Source organism: Berghia stephanieae, chromosome 13 (genome assembly GCF_034508935.2).
Source record: "Berghia stephanieae isolate SIO BIC M18660-M18661 chromosome 13, UCSD_Bste_1.3, whole genome shotgun sequence".
Lineage (NCBI taxonomy): Eukaryota > Metazoa > Mollusca > Gastropoda > Nudibranchia > Aeolidiidae > Berghia > Berghia stephanieae.
Genome location: NC_088372.1, coordinates 8157494 through 8179434, shown reverse-complemented (window position 1 = coordinate 8179434; position 21941 = coordinate 8157494). Strand labels below are relative to the sequence as shown.

The 21941-nt window shown below is 35.9% G+C and overlaps 2 protein-coding genes and 1 long non-coding RNA gene across 4 annotated transcripts in view; 1 reads left to right on the top strand and 2 right to left on the bottom strand.

Annotated features, from left to right (window-relative positions):
• Nucleotides 1-2888: 2888 nt before the first annotated feature.
• On the bottom strand, nucleotides 2889-11420 carry LOC144958692 (uncharacterized). Of its 2 annotated transcripts, XR_013642496.1 has the most exons (5): nucleotides 11094-11420; nucleotides 10761-10982; nucleotides 10501-10636; nucleotides 7722-10303; nucleotides 2889-3888 (listed from the first exon to the last, which is right to left on the bottom strand). XR_013642496.1 is itself a non-coding variant. In XM_078890837.1 (2 exons), exons 1-2 carry the CDS (start codon nucleotides 11327-11329, stop codon nucleotides 10832-10834), a joined length of 387 nt encoding a protein of 128 aa, XP_078746963.1. In that variant the 5' UTR covers nucleotides 11330-11420; the 3' UTR covers nucleotides 10649-10831. The 2 variants fall into 2 exon arrangements, 1 of the variants encoding a protein (XP_078746963.1); XM_078890837.1 differs by lacking the exons at nucleotides 2889-3888; nucleotides 7722-10303; nucleotides 10501-10636 and having other exon boundaries at nucleotides 10649-10982.
• Nucleotides 11421-11840: 420 nt separating this feature from the next.
• LOC144958691 (dihydrofolate reductase-like) overlaps nucleotides 11841-21941 on the top strand; it is a 47201-nt gene continuing 37100 nt past the window's right edge. The window contains exon 1 of the mRNA XM_078890836.1: nucleotides 11841-11996. Coding sequence (XP_078746962.1) covers nucleotides 11941-11996 — 56 coding nt within the window. The 5' untranslated portion in view covers nucleotides 11841-11940. The remainder of the gene's footprint in view (nucleotides 11997-21941) is intronic.
• LOC144958694 (uncharacterized) lies at nucleotides 15762-21220 on the bottom strand. Its single transcript, XR_013642497.1, has 3 exons — nucleotides 21113-21220; nucleotides 20623-20770; nucleotides 15762-19592 (listed from the first exon to the last, which is right to left on the bottom strand). It is a non-coding gene; the product is annotated as an uncharacterized LOC144958694 (long non-coding RNA).

Below are 21941 nucleotides of genomic sequence, written 5' to 3'. Positions count from 1 at the left end.
TAGTGTCGAATGCCGCACTTAAATCTAGTAAAACAAGCATCGCAGCACTTTTATTATCTATATCATTTACAATATCATTAAAAACTTTAAGTAATGCCGTTTCCGTGCTATGGGAGGCTTTGTAGGCAGATTGAAATTTAACATTTAAGGCATTCGTCTCTAGATGGTTAATAATACGAGCAGCAACGACTTTTTCGATTAATTTTGAAATGAAATTTAAATTTGACACAGGTCTAAAATTATTTAACTCATTGCAGTCAAGATTTGCTTTTTTCTTCAGGGGTCTAACTAAGGCGTGTTTCAGCATATTTGGAAAATCGGGCAACGTTAGACTTTCATTTACGATAGATGTAATTGCTGGAGCAAGATACTTTGAACATGATTTTATGAGCCAAGTTGGTGTTTTATCTAGCGGGCATGATTTATTAGGCATATCTGACAAAATATTTTTAATTTCCTCTATTGTTACGGGTTCAAACGACGTTAACATTTTATAACAGGTGTTCATAGATTTAGTTGGTCGTGTCGTGTCCTCCTGTAGTGTCTCTTCCGTTGATGTTGATCTTCCAGGCGATGTCACGTGCCTTGTCATTGTTGTTGTTTTCATTGGTGAAGTCATGCTTGTTGTTTCAACTCGTGATGTCGTGCTGGGATGTGGATTTGTGGGGCTGTCGTTGTCTAGTTCCTGTCGGATGTTGGAAATTTTCTCAATGAAAAAGGTGTTGAATTTGTCACAGAGTTCTTTTGGAGATGTATTTGTTGGTAAATTATTTGTATTCGATGGTGTGATCATCTCTTTGACAGTATTATAAAGCTTTTTCGAGTCCTGTTTGCTTTTTATCAGAGTGTCCTTCACATATTGCCGCTTGGTACTGACTATTAATTGATTGGTATAATTTTTGGCTTTTTTATAAATTTGCTTGTGAATTTCAAGTCCAGACTTACGCCAAATACCTTCCTGATGACGTCTGTTATGTTTGGCCTTTCGTATTTCAGCAGTAAACCATTTGGAATTTGGTCTTAGGACGATCGTTCTGGACTTGAGGGGCGCATGATTTTCCAGACACTTATTGAGTGATGTGTAGAGGAGATCTAATTTCTCTGTAACGCCGTGTGTATTTATAACGTTATTATTTATGTCCAACTCCCGAATTTGGTCCAATAATTTGGTGTGGTTTATGTTTTTCGTTTTTCTATAGCGGACTGTACGCCGATTTGAAATTGGGACAGGGACATTGATCTTAAAAAATACTGGGTGGTGGTCTGAAATGTCTGGGCTTCCGATCCTGATCTCACGAGTGGAAGTATCTATGGACCGTGTGATAACGAGATCGAGGGTGTGTCCACCCTCGTGAGTTGGTCCTTTGACATTTTGTTTGAGATCGAATATTTCTAGAAGTTTAGTGAAGTTGTCCGAAATCTCGGCATGAAAATTAAAATCACCTAAAATAATAATTTCTCGATTCTCGGTGTTTTTTGCGTGGAGAAAATCTTCAAATTCTTTTATAAAAGTTGTATTTGTGCTCTTGTTTTTAGTTGATGGTGGTGGTCTGTAAATGGTTACGACGTTAAAATGTCTGTTATTATGACTAAAGTGAATTTCGATGCATTCGAATGAGTCGTAGTTTTGTTTTTCTCGTTTGATAATATTCAATTGGTCTCTAAAAACACACATCAAACCACCCCCACGTCTCTGGTCTCTGTTTTCTTGATGATATGAATAGCCGCTGGGGATTACCTCGTTTATGGTTATAGTATCAGAAGATGTTAGCCAAGTCTCTGTAATAAAGAATAAATCCAATTTGTTTTCGACGATAAAATCATTTATTAATACAGCTTTATTTCGCACAGAGCGGGCATTCAGGAGAGCACATTTCAAATTGTTTTCGTCATCTGTACTCCTTTGTTGTTGTTGTTGTTGTTGTCGTTGTCGCCGCCGCTGTTGCCGTAAAGTAATAAGATTGGATGGGGGTGGTGATGCTGATGATAACGACGATGGTGATGGTGGTCGTGGTGGCAACGATATGGAAGATGACAGCGATGACGATGGTGGTGGTGCTGACGATAACGACGACGACAATGACAATGGCAATGATCGTGGTTTTAAATCAATTGTTGTGTATGTGGGTGGGGGTCGTGATGGTTTGTAATGGTGGGGGCGATGTGGTCTGTGGCCAGTGAACACTGGTATCGCCCTTTGTTTTCTCGTTCCACCCCGTTGGTGTGAATTTGACTCAATGGCGTCAACAAGAGACGTTGGTTGTTGAAGGCGTTGATAATAAAACGCCGATGTTAAAAATAAAGTGGTGAATAAAAATCTCTCGTAATGTGTAGAAGAAAAAGATTGGTGAAAATCAGGCTTTACCTTAAAAATCCATTTTTTAAAAATGAGAATATCACAGAAATAGTTCGTTTGATATTAAAATTGATTTCAGATAATTAAACACAATACAATCACAAGATTAACCATATAAAAATCCACATTGGAGCGTAAGAATTTAAAGTAAAATCGAATAGAAAGACATATATATATATAGATATAGATATAGAAAGATATATATATATATATATATGAGCCAAGGTCAAAAGGTGCCAATTTTTTTTCTCAAAATAAAAGTGACATAATAGTCCATTCATGTTTCTATATGTGTAGCAAAAACCCTGTACTTCATGAATCAAAGGCCCTTTAGATAACTTTAAGGTCTAACGCAGCATAATATCGTCAACAATACCTATAGGTTGCTGGTGTCACCTGTGACCGGTGACACCAAAATGAGACAAAAAACTCAATAACCAAATGATTTTTGTTGAGTATCAAACTTTATTTAGTAAGTTATAGTCAAAAAGACACAATCAACAACAATCATAGTACAATATAATACCAACTATTGGAGAAAATGTTGCTTTTTGGTGTCATCGGTCACAAGCAACATAGAATGCAAATATATTATTTCATAAAAATGTTTGTGCATTAACAACAACAACAATATTGCATATGCTTATTACCAGCAATGTTCAGAAACTTTTGGAATAAAATGTTGGGAAATAATGTGACCAAAGCATATCTTATTTAGCGACATTGTGTCACTTGTGACATTAGACCGATGACACCATTACTTATGTCACAAGCAATACCAAATTGCAATTTCGACAATAAATCATTAATTTCAGTCAAACCAGTGTAATAACCACAGTTAAATATGGAATTTAATAATATTTCAGAAACCAAAGACTTCAAAAATAGAAATATACATGGAAATTAGAGCATCTGAATGTGACTTGTGACATAAGACCGGTGACACCATTACTTATGTCACAAGCAACACCAAATCACACTTTCGTCCATAATACATCATTATTTCCAGTCAAAAAAGCACAATAACCTACTCTAAAATGAAATTCGATAATATTTTAAGAGACTAAATACTTGCAAATTGGAAATATGCTTAGATATTAGTAATACCATTGTTGCTATTACTTTGGTCAAAATCGGCACTAGAACATAATTTTGCCTCAATAAATCAAGAATAGCAACTGAACACATGTAATATAGCCTGTTAAAATGTAATTCAATGACATTTCAAGCTTTGAAGAACATGAAAACAGAAATACATTAGAAACTTCAAACTTAAGTGTCACCTGTGACATTTTAACCAATGACACCAATGGTCACAAAAAGTACCAGAAGTCAAACAAACACTAGATAAATATCAGCCATGGTAATGAATTCATGTAACCATACCGTAACATCCGCCCTACTGCTCAAATCTGCTTTTTTGTAGTAATTTAGTGTGTTAATAGTAAATCAAATCAAATTTCTTGACAACCCTTCTTTTATCTGGATTCGTCAAAAGCTTGAGTTTTGTCTTTTTCTTGATTGATACAACCCTGAAACATAAAAAAATTAGAATTACAAGGAAATAATTAATTGTGTCAAAATCAGTCTTATGTGAGATGTCATAATATCATATTTGTAAATAGAATAACAGCTGAAAACATAATTTTTTGGTGGCACTTTGTAATATCCAATATCAAGTGTTGCTTGTGACAATGTAAAATAGCGATGACACCAAAGTTCAACTTATCTTTTCTGCCTGGAGCCACGCTGGAAAGGCAAATGAAAGTGCTGCACTTCAAAGACTGGTAAGAAGGGTGGATCAAAATTGCGAATCGCCATTTAACGAAACAAACTTCCACGTGTTCACGCATGCCGTGTTGCTTGTGACAAATGACACCAAAACCAATAAACCTCAATATCGGCAAAACGGTATACATTTACTCCAAGATTTGAATTCAGATAGTAAATCTATCCTTTTTTCTCATAATAAAAGATTTTATAAACATTAAAAATGAGCTTTAAAGTTTCGTGTCGAGTCTTAGTATTGTGCTGTGTTTGATGACACCAAAGGTCACAAGCAACACCAACTTTTTAAGAACTCTATATGAAACTTAATCAGATATGTAATATACTGCAATTGCGTTTAAAAGTAAATTTTGACTTCATACTATTAGTCAAATTTAAATCACATGAGCTAAAACATCACATTTAATTTCTACATGATTTCTAAAAAGGTGATGCGGTGACCTCGTTTTAAGCACATGCCAAACAGCATTCAAATTTGACTTTCAAGTTGTTTATTTCATATTCTGTTGAACAGAGTATGTTGAGCTATCTAATTTTATCTCTTCTTCATATTATCAATTGATTACAAGCATTAACCCAATGAAAACAGCTCATAATTAAGTAAAAATCAAATTTTCTTAACACTGGTATCAGGCACCTTTTGACCTTGGCTCATATATATATATATAAATTATAAAACAAAAACCATGAAATAATAGTGCTCAACTTTAGTATAAAAGGAGCTATTTGTAAACTATCTTAATTATATTTCAAATGTTTATATATATATATATATATATATATATATATATATATATATATATATATATATATATATTATATATATATATATATATTATATATATATATATATGTGTGTGTGTGTGTGTGTGTGTGTGTGTGTGTGTGTGTGTGTGTGTGTGTGTGTCACTGTTAGTATAGGAAGATGAAAAATGAAAACATATTTAGGCTAAAGAACTGGGTGCTCTTTACTGATTTGTACGTGTGTGTGTGTGTGTGTGTGTGTGTGTGTGTGTGTGTGAGGGAGGCAGAGAGAGAGAAGAGAGAGAGAGAGAGAGGAGAGAGAGAGAGAGAGAGAGAGAGAGAAAAGAGAGAGAGAGAGAGGAGAGGAGAGAGAAGAGAGAGGAGAGAGAGAGAGGATAGAGAGAGAGAGAGAGAGAGCTCAAAGTAAATCTAGTGATGAGTACAGAACGATGAAAGTGAAAAATAAATCAGGCTAAAGAACTGAGTGAACTTTATTGATTTGTAATGTGAACGTGCATATGTGTGTATGATAGTGAGAGAGAGAGAGAGAGAGAGAGAGAGGAGAGAGAGAGAGAGAGGAGAGAGAGAGAGAGAGAAGATGAGAGAGAGAGAGAGAGAGAGAGAGAGAGAGAGAGGAGGATTGAAGTCAAGGTGTTTGTGAAGACCTGTTATTGGTAAGTAGTGGAGGATGACCATGGAAGCTAATCGGGACTAAAGAAATAAGTGTGCTTTATTGATTTATGTGTCTATGAGTGTTTGTGGAGAGAGAGAGAGAGAGAGAGAGAGAGAGAGAGAGAGAGAGAGAGAGAGAGAGAGAGAGAGAGAGAGAGAGAGAGAGAGAGAGAGAGAGAGAGGAGAGAGAGAGAGGAGAGAGAGAGAGAGAGAGAGAGAGAGAGAGAGAGAGAGAGAGAGAGAGAGAGAGAGAGAGAGAGAGAGAGAGAGAGAGAGAGAGAGAGTTTTGAGCTATTTGTTCGAAGGGTTTTTACGGCGCTTGCTTCACTTTTACTTGTAGGCCATTTCAGCACCACTTAAAAGGTAAAATTGGGGCTGTAAAAAATATAGATTTAAGTAAGGTCAAAAGTAACGGACAAAAGGTGAGACTGGTTTAATTAGGTGACTTCAAACTAACTACATTGATAGTTTGATCTTGGAGTCCGTTTGTGAGAAACGGACACCAAGATCAAACTATCAATGTAGTTAGTTTAAAGTCACCTAAAAGTTTCACCAAGACACAAGCACAGAATCCTTGTGAGCGTAATACAAAATTTAGAACAACAAATCTAACGTCACACAAAAGAGAGATGATTTACGAGGACAAACACATCATCTCCCAAAAACCATGACTATACATTTAATTGCTTCCCTCCCTGCCAATGAATCTGGCCGGCCAGGAAAAGAATCAAGCCAAGACAAAGACAGAAAGCAATTCTGACTTATGCAAGTAAAGACCCCACCAGGAAGATGATGTGAAAGTGGTGCTTGCACTAGAGGTGGTACTGATTATAATGATGACAGTGATGATGTGGTTGTGGAGATGGTGTTACTGATGATAATGTGATAGTTGCTTTTGTAGTGGGGATGGTCATGATGTCATGATGGTTCAGGAGTGAGAATGACGGGTCACGAAAATGGAGGAAATTTTTCAGCGAATATTTCAAGACCCATCTATGCGACGATAACGTATAAATTTGAATTTCATTAAAATATACTGAGATGCAATCCAAAATGCGTCTCGCAATAATTTCTGTCACCACTTGGAGGAATTTCAAAAGTTGAAAGTGTAATTACAACATATTGTACTTGCAGTTAAAAAAGGTAGCGGTAGGGATGATGATGCAGTGGTGGTTGTAGTAGGGTCGTGATAAGGATGATGATATGGTGGTTGTAGTTGTAGAGGTGTTGGGAATGATCGTGTGGTGGTGGTTGTAATAGTTGTGGAAGGGATCATGTGGTGGTAGTATTAGTAGTGATAGTTGGGATGATGTGGTGGCGAAGGATGTAGTTGTATTGGTAATAGGAATGATGATGTGGTGGTGGTTGTTGTAGTAGTGGTTGTAGTTTGTTTGTTTGTTGCTTTAGGTCTCTTCCAACACAATTGAGGTTATATGAGAGACCGCTGAAACAAAAAAACAAGCAATCTAACAAAAATAGTACAAATGTAAATCAAAATCATAACCTAAAGATATCATAAGCTAAATTATAAATAACCAAGAGCAAACAGGCAGAAGATTTACAGAAAAAAATATCCCTGTCAAAAATACAATCACAAACCAAAGAAGCAGGATAGGCTAGTAAAGAGAAGAAGAAACGACATCACTATCGGATCGTACACCCATGCGAACATCATAGGTATATGATTCAAGGGTGATGCTCCCATCCAACCACCCGCTGAAACACAGCAATTTTATACAAGACCAGATCTGAATCCTGTACAACAAGTTAAGACCATTGACGATTTCAAAAGATATTGCATCAAAATTGACATTTTAAAAAAAAAACAAAGACAATACTATGACCTTGAAGCAAAACCTAGTCATATGAAATTTAAGCGATAGAAACCTAATTTGAAATATGTGGTTCTCACACCGCTGATCCGATGTGTTGTAGGTATGTATGTCCCTATTTACCTTTGGCATAACAACCCCAGCCCTTACTTACACAGGTAAAGCAGCGTTTTACATCGAAGATCTGTTATGACCAACTCAACTAGAGACATAAAAAATATATGCACAGAAAAACTCTCCTGACAACGAAGGACTCAATTTAAACATTTAAAGTCCACTTTGCGTGAACTAAAATATAAAAGCTGCGGAAAGAATATGTTTCAACTTACTGTATTCCATGACTCGCAGCTTTCCAATTTCAGGCAAAACAACTGGAGTAGGGTTTTCTCTGTCACAATAGAAATATTCGGTAAACTCTACCGGCGGCCAGGTCCAGTCTTCAGCAAATCTTGAAGGTGAAGATAGATTCCATCACCTGAAAAAAAAAATTATTGAATAGTTCAAAGATTCCCTCACCACCATAAATATATGATTCTGAATCGAATGAGACCTTACTTTAACTTTAATATACTACTTATGACAATGACTGGCCAGTGAATGAAACAAATAAACAATTATAATTATACACGATCTTTTAAAAAGAACTATGAGTTGTGAGAATAAGAGTAAGGCGAATAATATGAACAAAAAAGAATGCTGTTGAGTTAAAGGAAACATCAATCCAAAACATCCCTGTCTGTCATGACTAGGTATCTATCTAAAATAATAAAACATAATTAGTACTACTGCCAGTGACATTGTTCAGCACTAGAGTACCACATGTAGAGTACTAGTACTCCTAGATTAAAAATTACATGTCTTTGTCTTATACTTAACATAGATAAAAAAGTATAGTGTAATAACAACATGATAGTATTTATTATTATAAATTATTACCTTGCACTTGCCTTATTATTAATATAGTAGGCTATATATTGGCTATTGGTATGATTAGGGAGTTTAATAGAAATTCTAAATGTACCTCACACACTTGAAACCAATGTCATATTGAAGAGCTGGCAACACAGATTACAAAACAGTTTGAATTTTGTTTCTATCTTGATTAGAAATGTAGTTACGGCAGTTCAAAGTCTGAAATTTCAGACCGATTTTTACCCCAAAATTACCATTGCAAAGTTGTGACCGAAAACGCGTGATGTTAATAAAAAATGGTTAAAACAGTCAATATGGAGTTCTTATCATATATTGTATACCAAAATGTTCGTCTTATCGAGGACAATGCATTTACATTAATAAAGAGGAAGATAAACATTTCAAATTAACACATTATTACATAATATGACGCAAATGTTACATAATCAAAAACTCGGCTAGACGTAAGAAACAATTTGCTCTATCACTTTTGGATTTATCCCCAATATCTCACTGAAACAATTGCAAATAATTACCCTCTTCTAATTAATACATAGAGAATAAAAAAGGGTTTGAGAGTATTTAAATGAAAAGATATAAACATGTTGTGTAATGACATAATGAGTTTATTTCTACCTATGGCAATTTAATTGCATATAAATAAAATGGTAGATTGAAAAAGTTCAAATAAATTGAAACAGATTCCCTATTATAATTAGAAGGAAAGTTCTGGCTTTTAATACTTTAAAAAATTCTGCTGAACCACTTTGGGTTTATTGCTATTACATCATTTGAACTGACAATTAATATAATTTTATCCCTCCCCCCCCCTCTCTCAATGTAAGGGGGTGTCAAAACTAATAGAACTTCTTACCATAATAATTATTAAGGCTAAGGCCTTTAAAATATGGATACAAATGATAAACATATCTAAACATATGGGAAAGAAACTTGATGACTTGATTTTCAAAGTATAATAAAATAAAATTAAAGCAATTGGTATTTTTAAAATATCGATATTATTAATATCGGATTTCACAAAGAGAAGAAATATACGAACTTTTAAAACAAAAACTATAAAATGCCTATAAATAAAGTTGGAAAGTATGTATTCAAAATAAAAACATAGTAAGTAATAGTACTGAAAATATTATGGACTAAATTTAACATAATACATAGCTAAATCTAAAATATCGATATGAATATCGATATCGCCCGGCAGCCATGATGAGAAGATAATGTAAACAGGGCATTTCGGCGCAGAGTTAAAAGGTGTCTGCGCATCGATATAGAGCCCTGAAATTTGGCATGAATAAAGTTTAGATGTTATTCTAAAAACAAGCGTTTAAATTTTAAAAACACACGCGGTAAATAAAAAAATAAATGCATTTGAAAATTGGCGGAAAACAGATAAGATCCAAGAACATCTACTTTGAAGGGCCCATTTTCGCCAATTTTCAACTTTTATCCACACATAAGTGTTATATATCATTTTAAAGCTAGTTATATGAGGAATCTAAATATATAAAAATTTTGAGCAGGAGATGATTATGTAACGCCCAAAAGTAGGTCAATCAGCGGTGACCCCGATTTGCGTGAAAATGCAAAATTGACAGAAAAGTCACCATCCTGAAGTAATAAATGACTCAAAACTCAGACAAATACATATATATATATTGAAATAATTGACAAAAACAATCTTTTTAGCACTTTGAATCGAAACAAATTTATTATACAGCAACAAAGGGAGATTACATGAAAAATATAACGAGGGGCAAAATATGAACAGTAATTACAATAAATATTAAGTTTTAAAAAAGAAATGATTTCGGTTGTCAATGCTGTAGTCAAATGGGGTTAATACAACCCAGGAATAATAATCAGGTGGGCCCTCTTTGATGAGACCCACATCCTGTTCCTGGCCATATGTATACATAGTTCCACTCTTCTGCAGGAACTGTACAGAAAAGCTTCCCTCCTCTTCAGAAACTTCCAGAACCTGATATGAAATCAATAGAAATAATACAGTATGAATGACAGAGCAGTACTTAAATCACACTTTGAATAGTCTGTGGAGAGAAATATCCAATTACTGTTAAAAAATGGCATTATAATTATAAGATATTACACGACTCGGGCTAAGATCAGTTTACCACTGTATAATAAAGTAGCTGAAATATATGGATATAGACTCACCATTGCAAAATAAATTTTCTCAAGCTTATTTATCCGGCATTTCAATCTGACTAAATCCCCAAGCTTGGGGAATGCAGGCCTAGAAGGGCCAGCCACTGGCTCCTCCATGAAGCCAGTGTTCAACGTTGTTGTGACACTGAAACAATAAGAAAACAAATGGAAAAATAAATTAGGTAAAATGCTTTAAAAATGTAAGTGATAAGCAATGTACTTTCTTGTAACACCTCTATACATTAAGTAAAATATGCAATAGGAGTTACCTTGGCTTGCATTTGTGGACAACATATTCACCAACAGTGTCCAAATTTATACATTTTAACGGCTTGCCTTGTCAACAAGCCGTACAACAGCAAGCAAGCCGTCTTGCTTGCAATATATACTCTTTCAGGGCCTGGAACTGGTGGTACTTCTGTGTCCCCGGAATTATCAGTATATCTTCACCAATATCTGTCCTGTCGATCTCAGGGACCAGAATATATTGTCTGTAAACCAAGAAATAAAAAAAAGACACTAGAATGCAGAATAAACAAATATCTTTACCACAGTAAATTATATTATAAATGAAGAAGCTTGAACAGAAATAATAAACCTACCTTGTGGAGGACCCATGTTTGCTGGAGAGGTACTGTACCATGTCCTTAGCACAGGTAAAATTCACACCCGCATGGACAGCCCTCTTCAATGCTTGGCTCATAGTGCCAGTTTCCCCGTCTGCCTCTCCTTTCCCGTGCTCACTTCCAAAGTAGCATCTTTGAGGCTGATGTGGAAGGAGAGTTAAGTCATGAAAACTGCCTCGGCACCTGTCTGAGGATACTATCCCCAGACGCATGTAGCAAGTGGGCAGAAAGATTTTATGCAAAATGCCAAACTAGGCGTGAAAAATACCAAATATTCTGGAAAAAATACTTGTGGTTGTGTCCCAAAACAGTTAATATATCAAGTGATATTTAACACAAGATGAAAGTAAATAGTGATCAAATGTCAAATCCAGCTCTTTTAAAAAAAAATATTTTAAAGCAAATGGATCAATGAAATTTCTTTTGTTACTTTGATCTGAAAACGTCAAACTGGCAATTCGACTTTTTATTTTCAACCAGGAAGAAAGTTGTTAATCATCAAATCTGTTCATAGTCCACCAACCATTTAAATTTTCATTACCAACCTACCTGTTAACTTTATTGATCATCTCTTGTTTCTGTAATTTGCTCATTCTGGCCACAATTTCGGGGACGACCGGGAATAATTTTTATGTCGCGGACGAATTCCTAGGCCATGATGTTGTTCGCCCCAAAGCCCAAAACCCACGCCTGTTATTTTCCTGTCTGCTTCGCATAAGACAATACAATTTAGTATCACACGTCCACAAAACTAGATCCAACAACATATTTTTATTCGAATCAGAGATGAAAATAACTACCGTACCAAAACAAGGAAGCAAAAATGGTGGAAATATGTTTAAAATATTCCGATAGCAGTGTGGATAGGCAGCTCAGTGGGTAAGGCCACCTTTCATTTTACTCCTTTTAGCTGCACAGATTCGACCCAGTCGCGACTATTCCCTGCTCCGAGGGAAATCTCTCTTTTTCTTTTTTTTTTTTATATTTTGACCTAAACCTTAGAGTTTTTTGTTTGCTAAACCTTTATGTAAATGTTCCGTTTCTGAGCATGAATTTCTTAAGGGGAGGGGCGACACCTGAAATATCGATTTTTGGGTCAAAATATAAAATTTCAGTTTTTTATTTATTATAAAAGAACAATCATTTTTTCACATATTTTCAGCACTGAGAAGGTGATTTGGATAATATAAAGTTTGTAAATCGTCTTTCATAAACATGGAGTCGACATGAAAATGCCAAACTTTTCAATTTTTTGTGAAAATTCAACTGAAAATAATAGGACTGAAAAGCATTATAATGTATATCGATTTTGTAAATTTTGATATCGATAGTTTAGTCTACTCTTTGCCTTTCTCGTTGACACGGTTTCAGTCTCATAAATCTCGCAATATGGGCAGGGGAGGGGTTTAGAAACTGTTAGTCGCTAACAAAGATTGTGTGTCAAACAGCTGATAAGAGGTCAAGTTGTCAGGTAAATACAACGTGATCACGAATGGTGCGATCTGATTGGCTGACCTTGTTCTCGACCTCCGACTCCGCGCCAGGGATTGGATGTTGAGTCAGGGTGAAAGTTCGCATCTATTACTATTACTTTTACTACGATTTGTTTACATTCCGATTGATCAATTGTTTTATCAAATTTTGACATGTATTCACGTTAATTATCTCTAAATATTTCCAATTTTTACTGGATTATTATAAATATACCTAAAGTGACCAAAAAATCCAAACGTTGGCAACAATTATTTGCTACAAAAGCCAAGAAAGCAAGAAAGTTATGATGGCTCGTGGTTGATCCGTGGCCACAAATCTTTGATTGGAATTGGGTGTGTGAAAGTAGTATTATGATAAAGCGATTTCAAGCAATGCCGCAGCGGAAAGAAATGAGATGGGCTATTCTTGCTGGTCTTTACCACGGTTATTCCACCAATGACTTCCCTCAACATAGGTATTGTCCTCCTGAACCGGACTCCAGATGCTTTTATAATAATATATATTGCTGCCCATGTGTATCCTGTTGACACAAGCAGCGTGTACATACACCTTTGAATTTTGATTTGCTTCATGAGCACTTGAAGCCTGTATATGATTTGTTGAAGTGTTGTGAGATGAAGACAACACAAAATCCAAACGAAAGGTTTCATAATTCTGTTTGGTCAAGATGCCATAAAACATACTTCCATTCCCTGAAAAAAGTTGAGTTTGGTGCAGAGTATAATTTTGGTCCAACAGAAATAACATCCCTGAAAGTGTCTTTGAGCATCGGTGGACTGGGAGAACACTCCCAGATGTTGAGTCAGGAAGCAGAGTCAAAAAGACTTGACCAAAGCATAAGGGTTGCTCAACATAAAGAGAAAGAAAGACGTAAAATAAAAGCTCAGGCCCGTGAAAAAGCCCAGAGGGAGGCAGAAAAAGAACACGGGGGACCCTCATACGGGGCTGGTATGTTTTGAGCTGGTTGTACCGTTTTGTCTTATAATTTTCATTCATTGTTATCTTTGATCTCGTTTTTCTCAAAATGACATTTTTTAACACTCTTTTTTATCTTATTTTGTCATTTATCAATCAATTTGTTTAAAACTTTGCATGTCTAGAGCTATAGTGATTATCTAAAATCATACAGAAGGAATTTTAAATATCTTTATTATTTTTTGAAAAATTGACATTTTTATGTCAAAAAACATGATTTTTATCATACCAAAAAATTATTTTTTTTTTAAATTTATAAATAAAAATCTATTAAAAATATTTAAAAAATGCTCTGTATTTTTTTTTATAATATACAAAAATACAACCATGCAAAATTTCAAGAAAATTCCATGGAAACTTATTGAGAAAGTAACTTTTAAAAATAGCACCCAGAGAAGAGTAAAATCCAAGATGGCGGCCGTCACCATGGCAACCGGACACGCCCACCGAAATAAATCACATGGTTCGAATCCATTGGTCATAGGCAATGTCCCAATATAAAAAGATATTGGATATAGCCATTATTCTTGAAAATAGTTTCAGGTGTCGCCCCTCCCCTTAAATTGTTTTTATTTTTAAAAAAATTATTGTTTTTATTTTTAAAACAATTATTGTTTTTACTTTTAAAACAATTATTGTTTTTTTTTTCTCCTCTATCTGACCATTTGGTCGATCTCTGACTATTTCTGTTTGTTTGCTTTTTAATTATTTATTCTTTTTAGACACTATTTGAGATCGGAGTGGGGACGAATATATTTGCTAGAAGGCTGTCATTATTCTCCGCCGGGCGGAAAATAGTCCTTTTTATTTTCCGCCGGGCGGAGAATAACAAATTTGCTTATTTTCCGCCGGGTTTTTCAAGTTGATCTTTGAGACTTAGCGGACTCCCATAATCTGACCTTCGTGGTGTAGTGTAAATAATCTGGTCGTTATTTGCCCCCCCCCCCCCCCCCCCTCCCCCGTTATTATTAGGGAATCAGTGGGTGATAGCGGTGGCGGTAGACGGTAGGAAATCAGTGGGTGATAGCGGCGGCGGTAGACGGTAGAGAATCAGTGGGGAATTAACCAGTAGATTTGAGACACACTTCAAGTTCAAGCTTGCCGGACTAAAATAATTTGGAGAATAAAGGGAGTTGACTTAACTCTGCTCTTTCTCACTGCTAGTTGTGTGATTAGTTCTCACTAGTGTTGCTCAATCAGACTACAAACGTTTGTGGGGAAGATTTTATGTCACTTATTATTGTGATGTTTATGTTGTTGTTGTTGTCAGTGTTTTTTTATGGTATGACTGTCGTGTCTCGATCAGGCTGTTGTGAGTAATCTTCATGTTGTGTTTGTTCACTGTCTCCCGCGTAAACGTGACGTCATCGTGTCTATCCTATAAAAGCTTGTGACACCCTTCATTCTTTTCTCTTCGACACCAAGCCTAATTCTAGATCTACTATTTTGCCTATCGTTTGTATCTGACAGATCCGATCCGCCATACTATGTTTTAGAATTAGACTGAACCGGGACGATTCCCGATGTGCTTTTAGAGCATTTTTAACCGCCCATATATGTCCTCTACATATATGGAGAACGCCCACTTCGGTGGAGACTTTTTCTGAACTTTTTCCTTTATTTTACACATCGTGAACGAGATTGGGAAATCCGTTCACGACACGTTAAAGGTTACACATCGTCTGTACTGTGATGGGAACAAATAACCACTATGTGTCTATAGCGCTGGTGGTAGGGCCTCAGTGGGTACTCTACTGTGTGTCAAATACCCCCCCCTCCCCATCATGGTAAGGATGCAGTGGCCTTTAGTTATAGAGCAGGCGGTAGGGACTCAGTGGCTAATATTATTGATAGGATGGTGGCTAATAGAACTGGTGGTAGTAGAGACTCATTGGCTAATACTGATAGAGCTGATGGTAAGGTCTCAGTGGACAATAGAGCTGGTAACAGGGACTCAGTGGCTAATAGGGCTGGTGGTAAGGACTCAGTGGCTAATAGAGCTGGTAGTAGGGACTCAGTGGACAATAGGGCTGGTGGTAGGGACTCAGTCGCTAATAGAGCTGGTAGTAAGGACTCAGTGGACAATATGGCTGGTGGTAGGGACAGTGGACAATAGGGCTGGTGGTAGGGACTCAGTGGCTAATAGAGCTGGTAGTAGGGACTCAGTGGACAATATGGCTGGTGGTAGGGACTCAGTGGCTAATAGAGCTGGTAGTAGGGACTCAGTGGACAATAGGGCTGGTGGTAGGGACTCAGTCGCTAATAGAGCTGGTAGTAGGGACTCAGTGGACAATAGAGCTGGTGGTAAGGACTCAGTGGCTAATAGAGCTGGTGGTAGGTAAATAACTAAGTATTTGTTGCAATTCAATATTCTTTATTGATCAACAATACAGAAACAGGCTTAACTTAATATAATAGAACCTGTAAATAAACCCAAATATAATAGAACAGTTAGAATATCCTCTAGTAGGGACTCATTGGCTAATAGAGCTGATGATAAGGATCCAGTGGCTAATAGGGCTGGCTGTAGGGGCTCAGTGGACAATACCTGTGGTGGGGACCAGTCGCAGTGACTAATACTGTCATGGCAGTTTTTTTGCATCGCTTGCGGCCGCGTTGCTGGCCGCAAAAAAAAAAAAAAAAAAAAAAAAAATGGCAAAAAAAATCCCTGATTTGCATTGCCGCCGCAAACTTTGCAATGTTTTGCACAAAAAAAAAAAACCAAAAATAAAATAAATAAATAAAATTTTTAAATATTTAGTGGGGACCGGTGATGACAATCTGGGATTTTAGGATTTCTTCATAAATGTTCCGTTGTTTTTGTCATGTCAAACATTTTCTATGCCTTCTATCGTTTTTGACACCTCTGCCCAGTTGCATGAATTTTGGCGACACTCCCTTATTTATGACGTTAGTCTAGACACACTGGCGTCAAATGTAAAAAGTAGCACAAGACACATGGTGGCCATAGATGAGAAGATGATCGAAAGGGAAAGGGATGGAGCAAATGGGTGTAGTGTAAATATTTGTGTACTTTTTAGCTGTAGCATGATAGTACATTTGACGATTTTCTATATTTGTGTACTTTTTAGCTGTAGCATGATAGTACATTTGACGATTTTCTAAGTTTTATAAGCGTCTTTTTAAAATTTTTTCTTCTTTTTAATTTTGTTTTTGTTTGATTGTTCTGAATTTGTTAATAGAATTCATTACAACTTGTGTCTAATTATAACACAATTTTAAAAATAAATTAAAAAATCAATTCACAAAGTATTCTTGCATTCTCTCTCTCGCTTTCTCATGTCCATATTTGTCTCTCAGCCACCTTTCCTCTATCTTCATAATATATTGTGTTTATAGATATTTGGTAATAGAGAGATAATATGTACATAATAGTAAGTTAGGCTGATCGATTTAAGAAATGATTGTTTAAATTTATAGGCTAATTTAAATTTGCTCTATAGATGGAATATGTTTTGCAATTGATTAAAGATTCTTATATCATCACAAGGTTGCAATAATACAGACACAAGTCGGGTTTGTTATGTAAAAACAAATACCTCCTTGTCTTTTGGCCAAAAATTTCCGCAATTTTTTTCATTAATTTTTGCAAATTTTGCTGGGTTTTTTAGCTTGCAAAATTTGGGATTTTTTTTTTTGCAAAAAACCGCCATGTCAGATATAGGGCTGGTGGTAGGGACTCAGTGACTAATAGGGCTGGGCTGGTGGTATGGACTCAGTGGCTAGCACGTCAGTGGGAGGGACTCAGTGGCTAACAGGGCTAGAGGTAGGACTCAGTGGCTTACACTAACAGGGCTAGTGGTAGGACTTAGTGGCTAACACAGACTAGGAGTCCTGTATTCTCTATGGTGGCTAACAGTACAGGGCTAGTGGTATGGATTCAGTGGCTAACAGGACTGGTGGTAAGGAATCAGTGGCGAGTGGTATTGGTATGGACTCAAAGGCCAATAGGGCTGGTGGTGAGGACTCAGTAGCCAATAGGGCTAGAGGTAGGGACTCAGTGGCTAACAGTAGTGTTATGAACCCAGTGACTCACAGGACTGGTGGTACGGACTCAATGACTAATAGCGCTGGTGGTAGGGACTCAGTGTGTAATAGCCCTGATGATAGGTACTCAAGTATGTAATAGCACTGGAGATCAGAACTAAGCAGTCAACCTATATGTCACAACTGGCAGTGAATACATTTTATTATGAAAAAAATAAATTATCTCACGTTAGAACGCACTACAGTCCGCTTAAAACAAACCCTCATCTGAGCTAGGAAATAATTCACCTTAAAGGACAACCTGTAGTCAAAAATCCATTTTTTATCGCAGTGCCAATATTGGTATTCCCCTGTTATTTCAGGTGGTAGGAGGTCTAATTTGATGATTAACACACATACACACACAAAAAAAAAAGAAAAAAGCTAAAAACAAATGTGTGGCTATGTGGTCTTATGGTATGACAGACGCTTTCGGATCGGAAGGTACTGGGTTCGAACCTCGCTCGGCGCATAGTTGAGTCCTTGGAAAAGGCTCTTTACTCACATTCTCTCAACATACTCAGGTGTAAAAGGAGTACCCGGCTGTTAACAGTATTGTCTCTGTCCAAAAAAATTGTAATATCGCATAACAAGCGTTGCTGTTGACCAGGGCCCCCTTGTAAAGCACTTTGAGCACATTTAGTGGATATTGCGCTATATAAAAAGCTCAATATATTTAAATGTCTTCAATGACACAGACAATATAGGCTAAAATGAGACCAACCCCACCCACCCCACAAAAAAAAAAGTTTCCGACACTGATGCACCGAAAACCAACGAAATCTTCCAAATTTACACAAAATGTTCCCTACAAGAGATACATCACGATGGAAAGGCTTAGCAAGTCTTGAAAAATATATTTAAAGAATTGTTTTTCGATTACGATTGAAAATTTGGCATGGAACGACAAGAAAAAATCCAATTTAAAAATTCATAAAACTAATAAAACTACTAAATTTTAGTTTAGCCCAAAACCAAATCCATCATGATGCAATACCCATCATACGAAAGATTCTGACCAAATTTGGTATACAATCTGATGGGAAAGAATCCAGCTATGAATGTCAGAAAATCGAAAATGATATTTTGAGAAAAAAACAAAATGTCTTTATTAATTTGATAAACAAGCTAATTTTGCAGACAACGTCCATCAAAATTTCAAAGTATAATCAATATGGAACAAGAGAATAGTCAAATTTTGTAAATTGATCAATTTCTGAAAAAAAAAAAATTGTCCAGAAAGAAATGCTGTACAATATTTTTTAATTTCGGCTGAAATTGTGGTGAGGATCGACAGGAAAAAAAAATCAATTTTTTTAATTAAAAAAACTGCTAAATTTTAATTTACCCCAAAATGTTTCCATCATGATGCAAAACACATCATAAAAAAGATTCTGAATAAATTTGAAAACAATCTAAAGGAAAATGACATATATGGTTCTTAGAAAATCAGAAAATGACACAAAACAGAAATTTGAGAAAACACTTATTTGACATAAGCTGATCCAAAAAATTTTCAAAATAATGACTATCATAGGACAAGAAAACACGAAAATTGTGTAGATTGATGTATAAATGATTCGCTAACCCATTCCCTAAGAAAATAAATGCTGAAAAATTTTAACACTATTGTGGTCAAATATGATTTATATCTTACGAATTCATCACTGTAATAAAAAAAAACTAATATGATATGACGCACTACCCTCATGTTTTTATTTTTTTAAAATGCTGCTTGTGAGATAAGTATCTAATCAATTTGAAGTACAAAATCAAATCTATTTGAGACCAAAAAAAAAACAGGTAAATGGCGAAAATAGATTTAGCTCCAAATCAAACGCAAATTGCTTTCGCAAAGTCCCAGAAATTTTTTTTTCTTTCGGCTCAATACAGCAAAATTCAACACCACTTGTTTGCAATCACTTTGTCTGATGTTCCACAAAGACGGTTGATCTTTCTCTGGTTTGAAAAATGGAAATAGAAAAGAGGCATTTCGTTAGCAATTTTTGGAAAGGTCTATACAATCAAAATCATTGTCATAAATTGAATTTGTCAAAGACATACCAATTTTTTTTAAATGGCCATCATTCTCACCATCACCAACACAGTTGAAATTTCATTGGCTTTACCATACAGGACAAAACTGTTGACAACAAACTATCATTTAGATTAACGAGCATTTATACTCGAGCATGCAAATCTCGAAATCACGGAAATCTCAAACTTGGTACAATTCCCAGTTTTAATCCCTTTATTTCGTTCATATAGTGGACACTCCCTTGCGATCTGTTGAATTTTTTCCCCCACTAATTGATTGTGTTGAACTGACAGAGAAAAGGAAATTGCAGTCTCACTATCAACTCTCTACAGAGTTCATAATAATGGGGAGTTATCATTATAATTATAATACGAATTTTATCAAGACCACCCACATTTACCTCCCTCAAATCCTGTGTAAAATACTCAAATTGGAAAACTAAAAAACACGGAAATTTCGAACAAACAGGCATGGTCCCGACTTGTTCGAAATTCCCATGCTCGAGCGTACTGTATTGATCACCAATAACAGAGATGCCAACCTAGCCTTTTGAAAACCCATATTTTCAAGACCAAAAACCTGTATTTTAGGACAAAAACCTGTATTTACTGCGCCGTGCAGAAATTGATATCAACCCGAAAAGGTCGAATCGGACTTCGTTAACTCGTACTCGAAAAAGGGCAGTGAATTACTTATAGTTATATAGCAGTAGGCTGGGCAAGATTCGCAAAATTCAGTATCGATAATGAAAGCTCTACTGCATGAAAACACTTTTCATGTTGTGATCGTAATTTCGTGGATTTTTCACTTCAACCAAATCCCGTATTTTTCATGATAAAACCGTGTGCCCGTACTACGGAAGAAAAGCCGTACAGAACACGGGAAACCTGTACTGGTTGGCATCTCTGCAATAAAGATGTAATCTAATGAAGATTTCAAAACATTACTAACCAGTTTCAAAAAGTGCATGCAGATACTCTGCTCTGCTGGCACAGATGATGGTTTGCTGATTAATAAGATTGCCACAACACATCTTGAGCCAGCTATCTTTCTTGATTGTCAGGACACCAGTACCGTCAACTGGACTCTTTCATGTTAGCTGTCAATGAAAAAAAAACAAAAAAACATTAAATTCACTGCAGTGAAAATGGCACATACCAATGTCATTGTTTAAGTTAATAATAATAATAATAATAATAATAATAATAATAATAATAATAATAATAATAGATAATAAATAAATAAATAAATACATTTGTTAAAAAAGTAATGGTTAAAATGATATCGTTTTTCATTACAGTATCTTATATCATTGTCATTATCATCATCATGAGGCATCTCAATTTCATTCCAAAGTTCTAAAAATTGTGTCACCGCTTCCACTGCTGCTGAAAACTGCCCAGTTGTTACAGTTACAATTACAATGCACAGTTACACTTACACAGTATTAGAAGTAAAATCAACGAAGGATTAATCCATAAAGATCACATTGGAATGTAGAACACATGGCACACGTGACAGTCGGCAAGGCGTGTTGTTATTACAATGGCTGCGGTTATTCAGAGTCGACTCTGAATAACTGTCTACGGTTATTCAGAGTCGACTCTGAATAACTGTCTACGGTTATTCAGAGTCGACTCTGAACAACTGTCTACGGTTATTCAGAGTCGGGGAGTCCACTCTGAATAACTGTAGACAGTTGACTCTGAATAACTGGCTACAGTTATTCAGAGTCGGGGAGTCGACTCTGAATAACAAGACAGTTATGAGTGATGAATTTCCAGTTACCAACCACACGGTTTTTCTGTTTTTTTTCTTCTCTCCCACCTCTGTTTCACCCTACGGAAAAAAATCGTTTTACTTTTTGGTATTTCCTTGTCTCTTCTGTCATGGCAGTTTTTTGCATCGGTGATTTGCATTGCGGCCGCAAAATTTGCAATTTTTTTCAAATTGTCGAGATTTTGCACCCAAAAAAAAAAAAAGAAATATTTAAAAAAATATAGTGGGGACCGGTGATGATAATCTTCCGCGGATATCTGGGATTTTAGGATTTGTTCATAAATGTTCCGTTGCTTTTTGTCATGTCAAACATTTTCTGCTCAGTGGTAGTTCAGGGGGAAAAAAAACAATAATATGCCTTCTATCATTTTTGGACACCTCTGCTCAGTTGCATGAATTTTGGTGACACTCCTTTATTTATGACGTTAGTCTAGACACGCTGGCGCCAAATGTCACAGGCAGCACAAGACACATGGTGGCCATGAATGAGA

Excerpts from the sequence above, each read along its gene's own strand:
- LOC144958692 (XM_078890837.1), bottom strand. The coding sequence starts at position 11,329 with ATGCGTCTGGGGATAGTATCCTCAGACAGGTGCCGAGGCAGTTTTCAT. Across the intron at positions 10,983-11,093 it reads AAACATGGGTCCTCCACAAG|ACAATATATTCTGGTCCCTG; the intron begins GTAGGTTTATTA and ends CTTGGTTTACAG.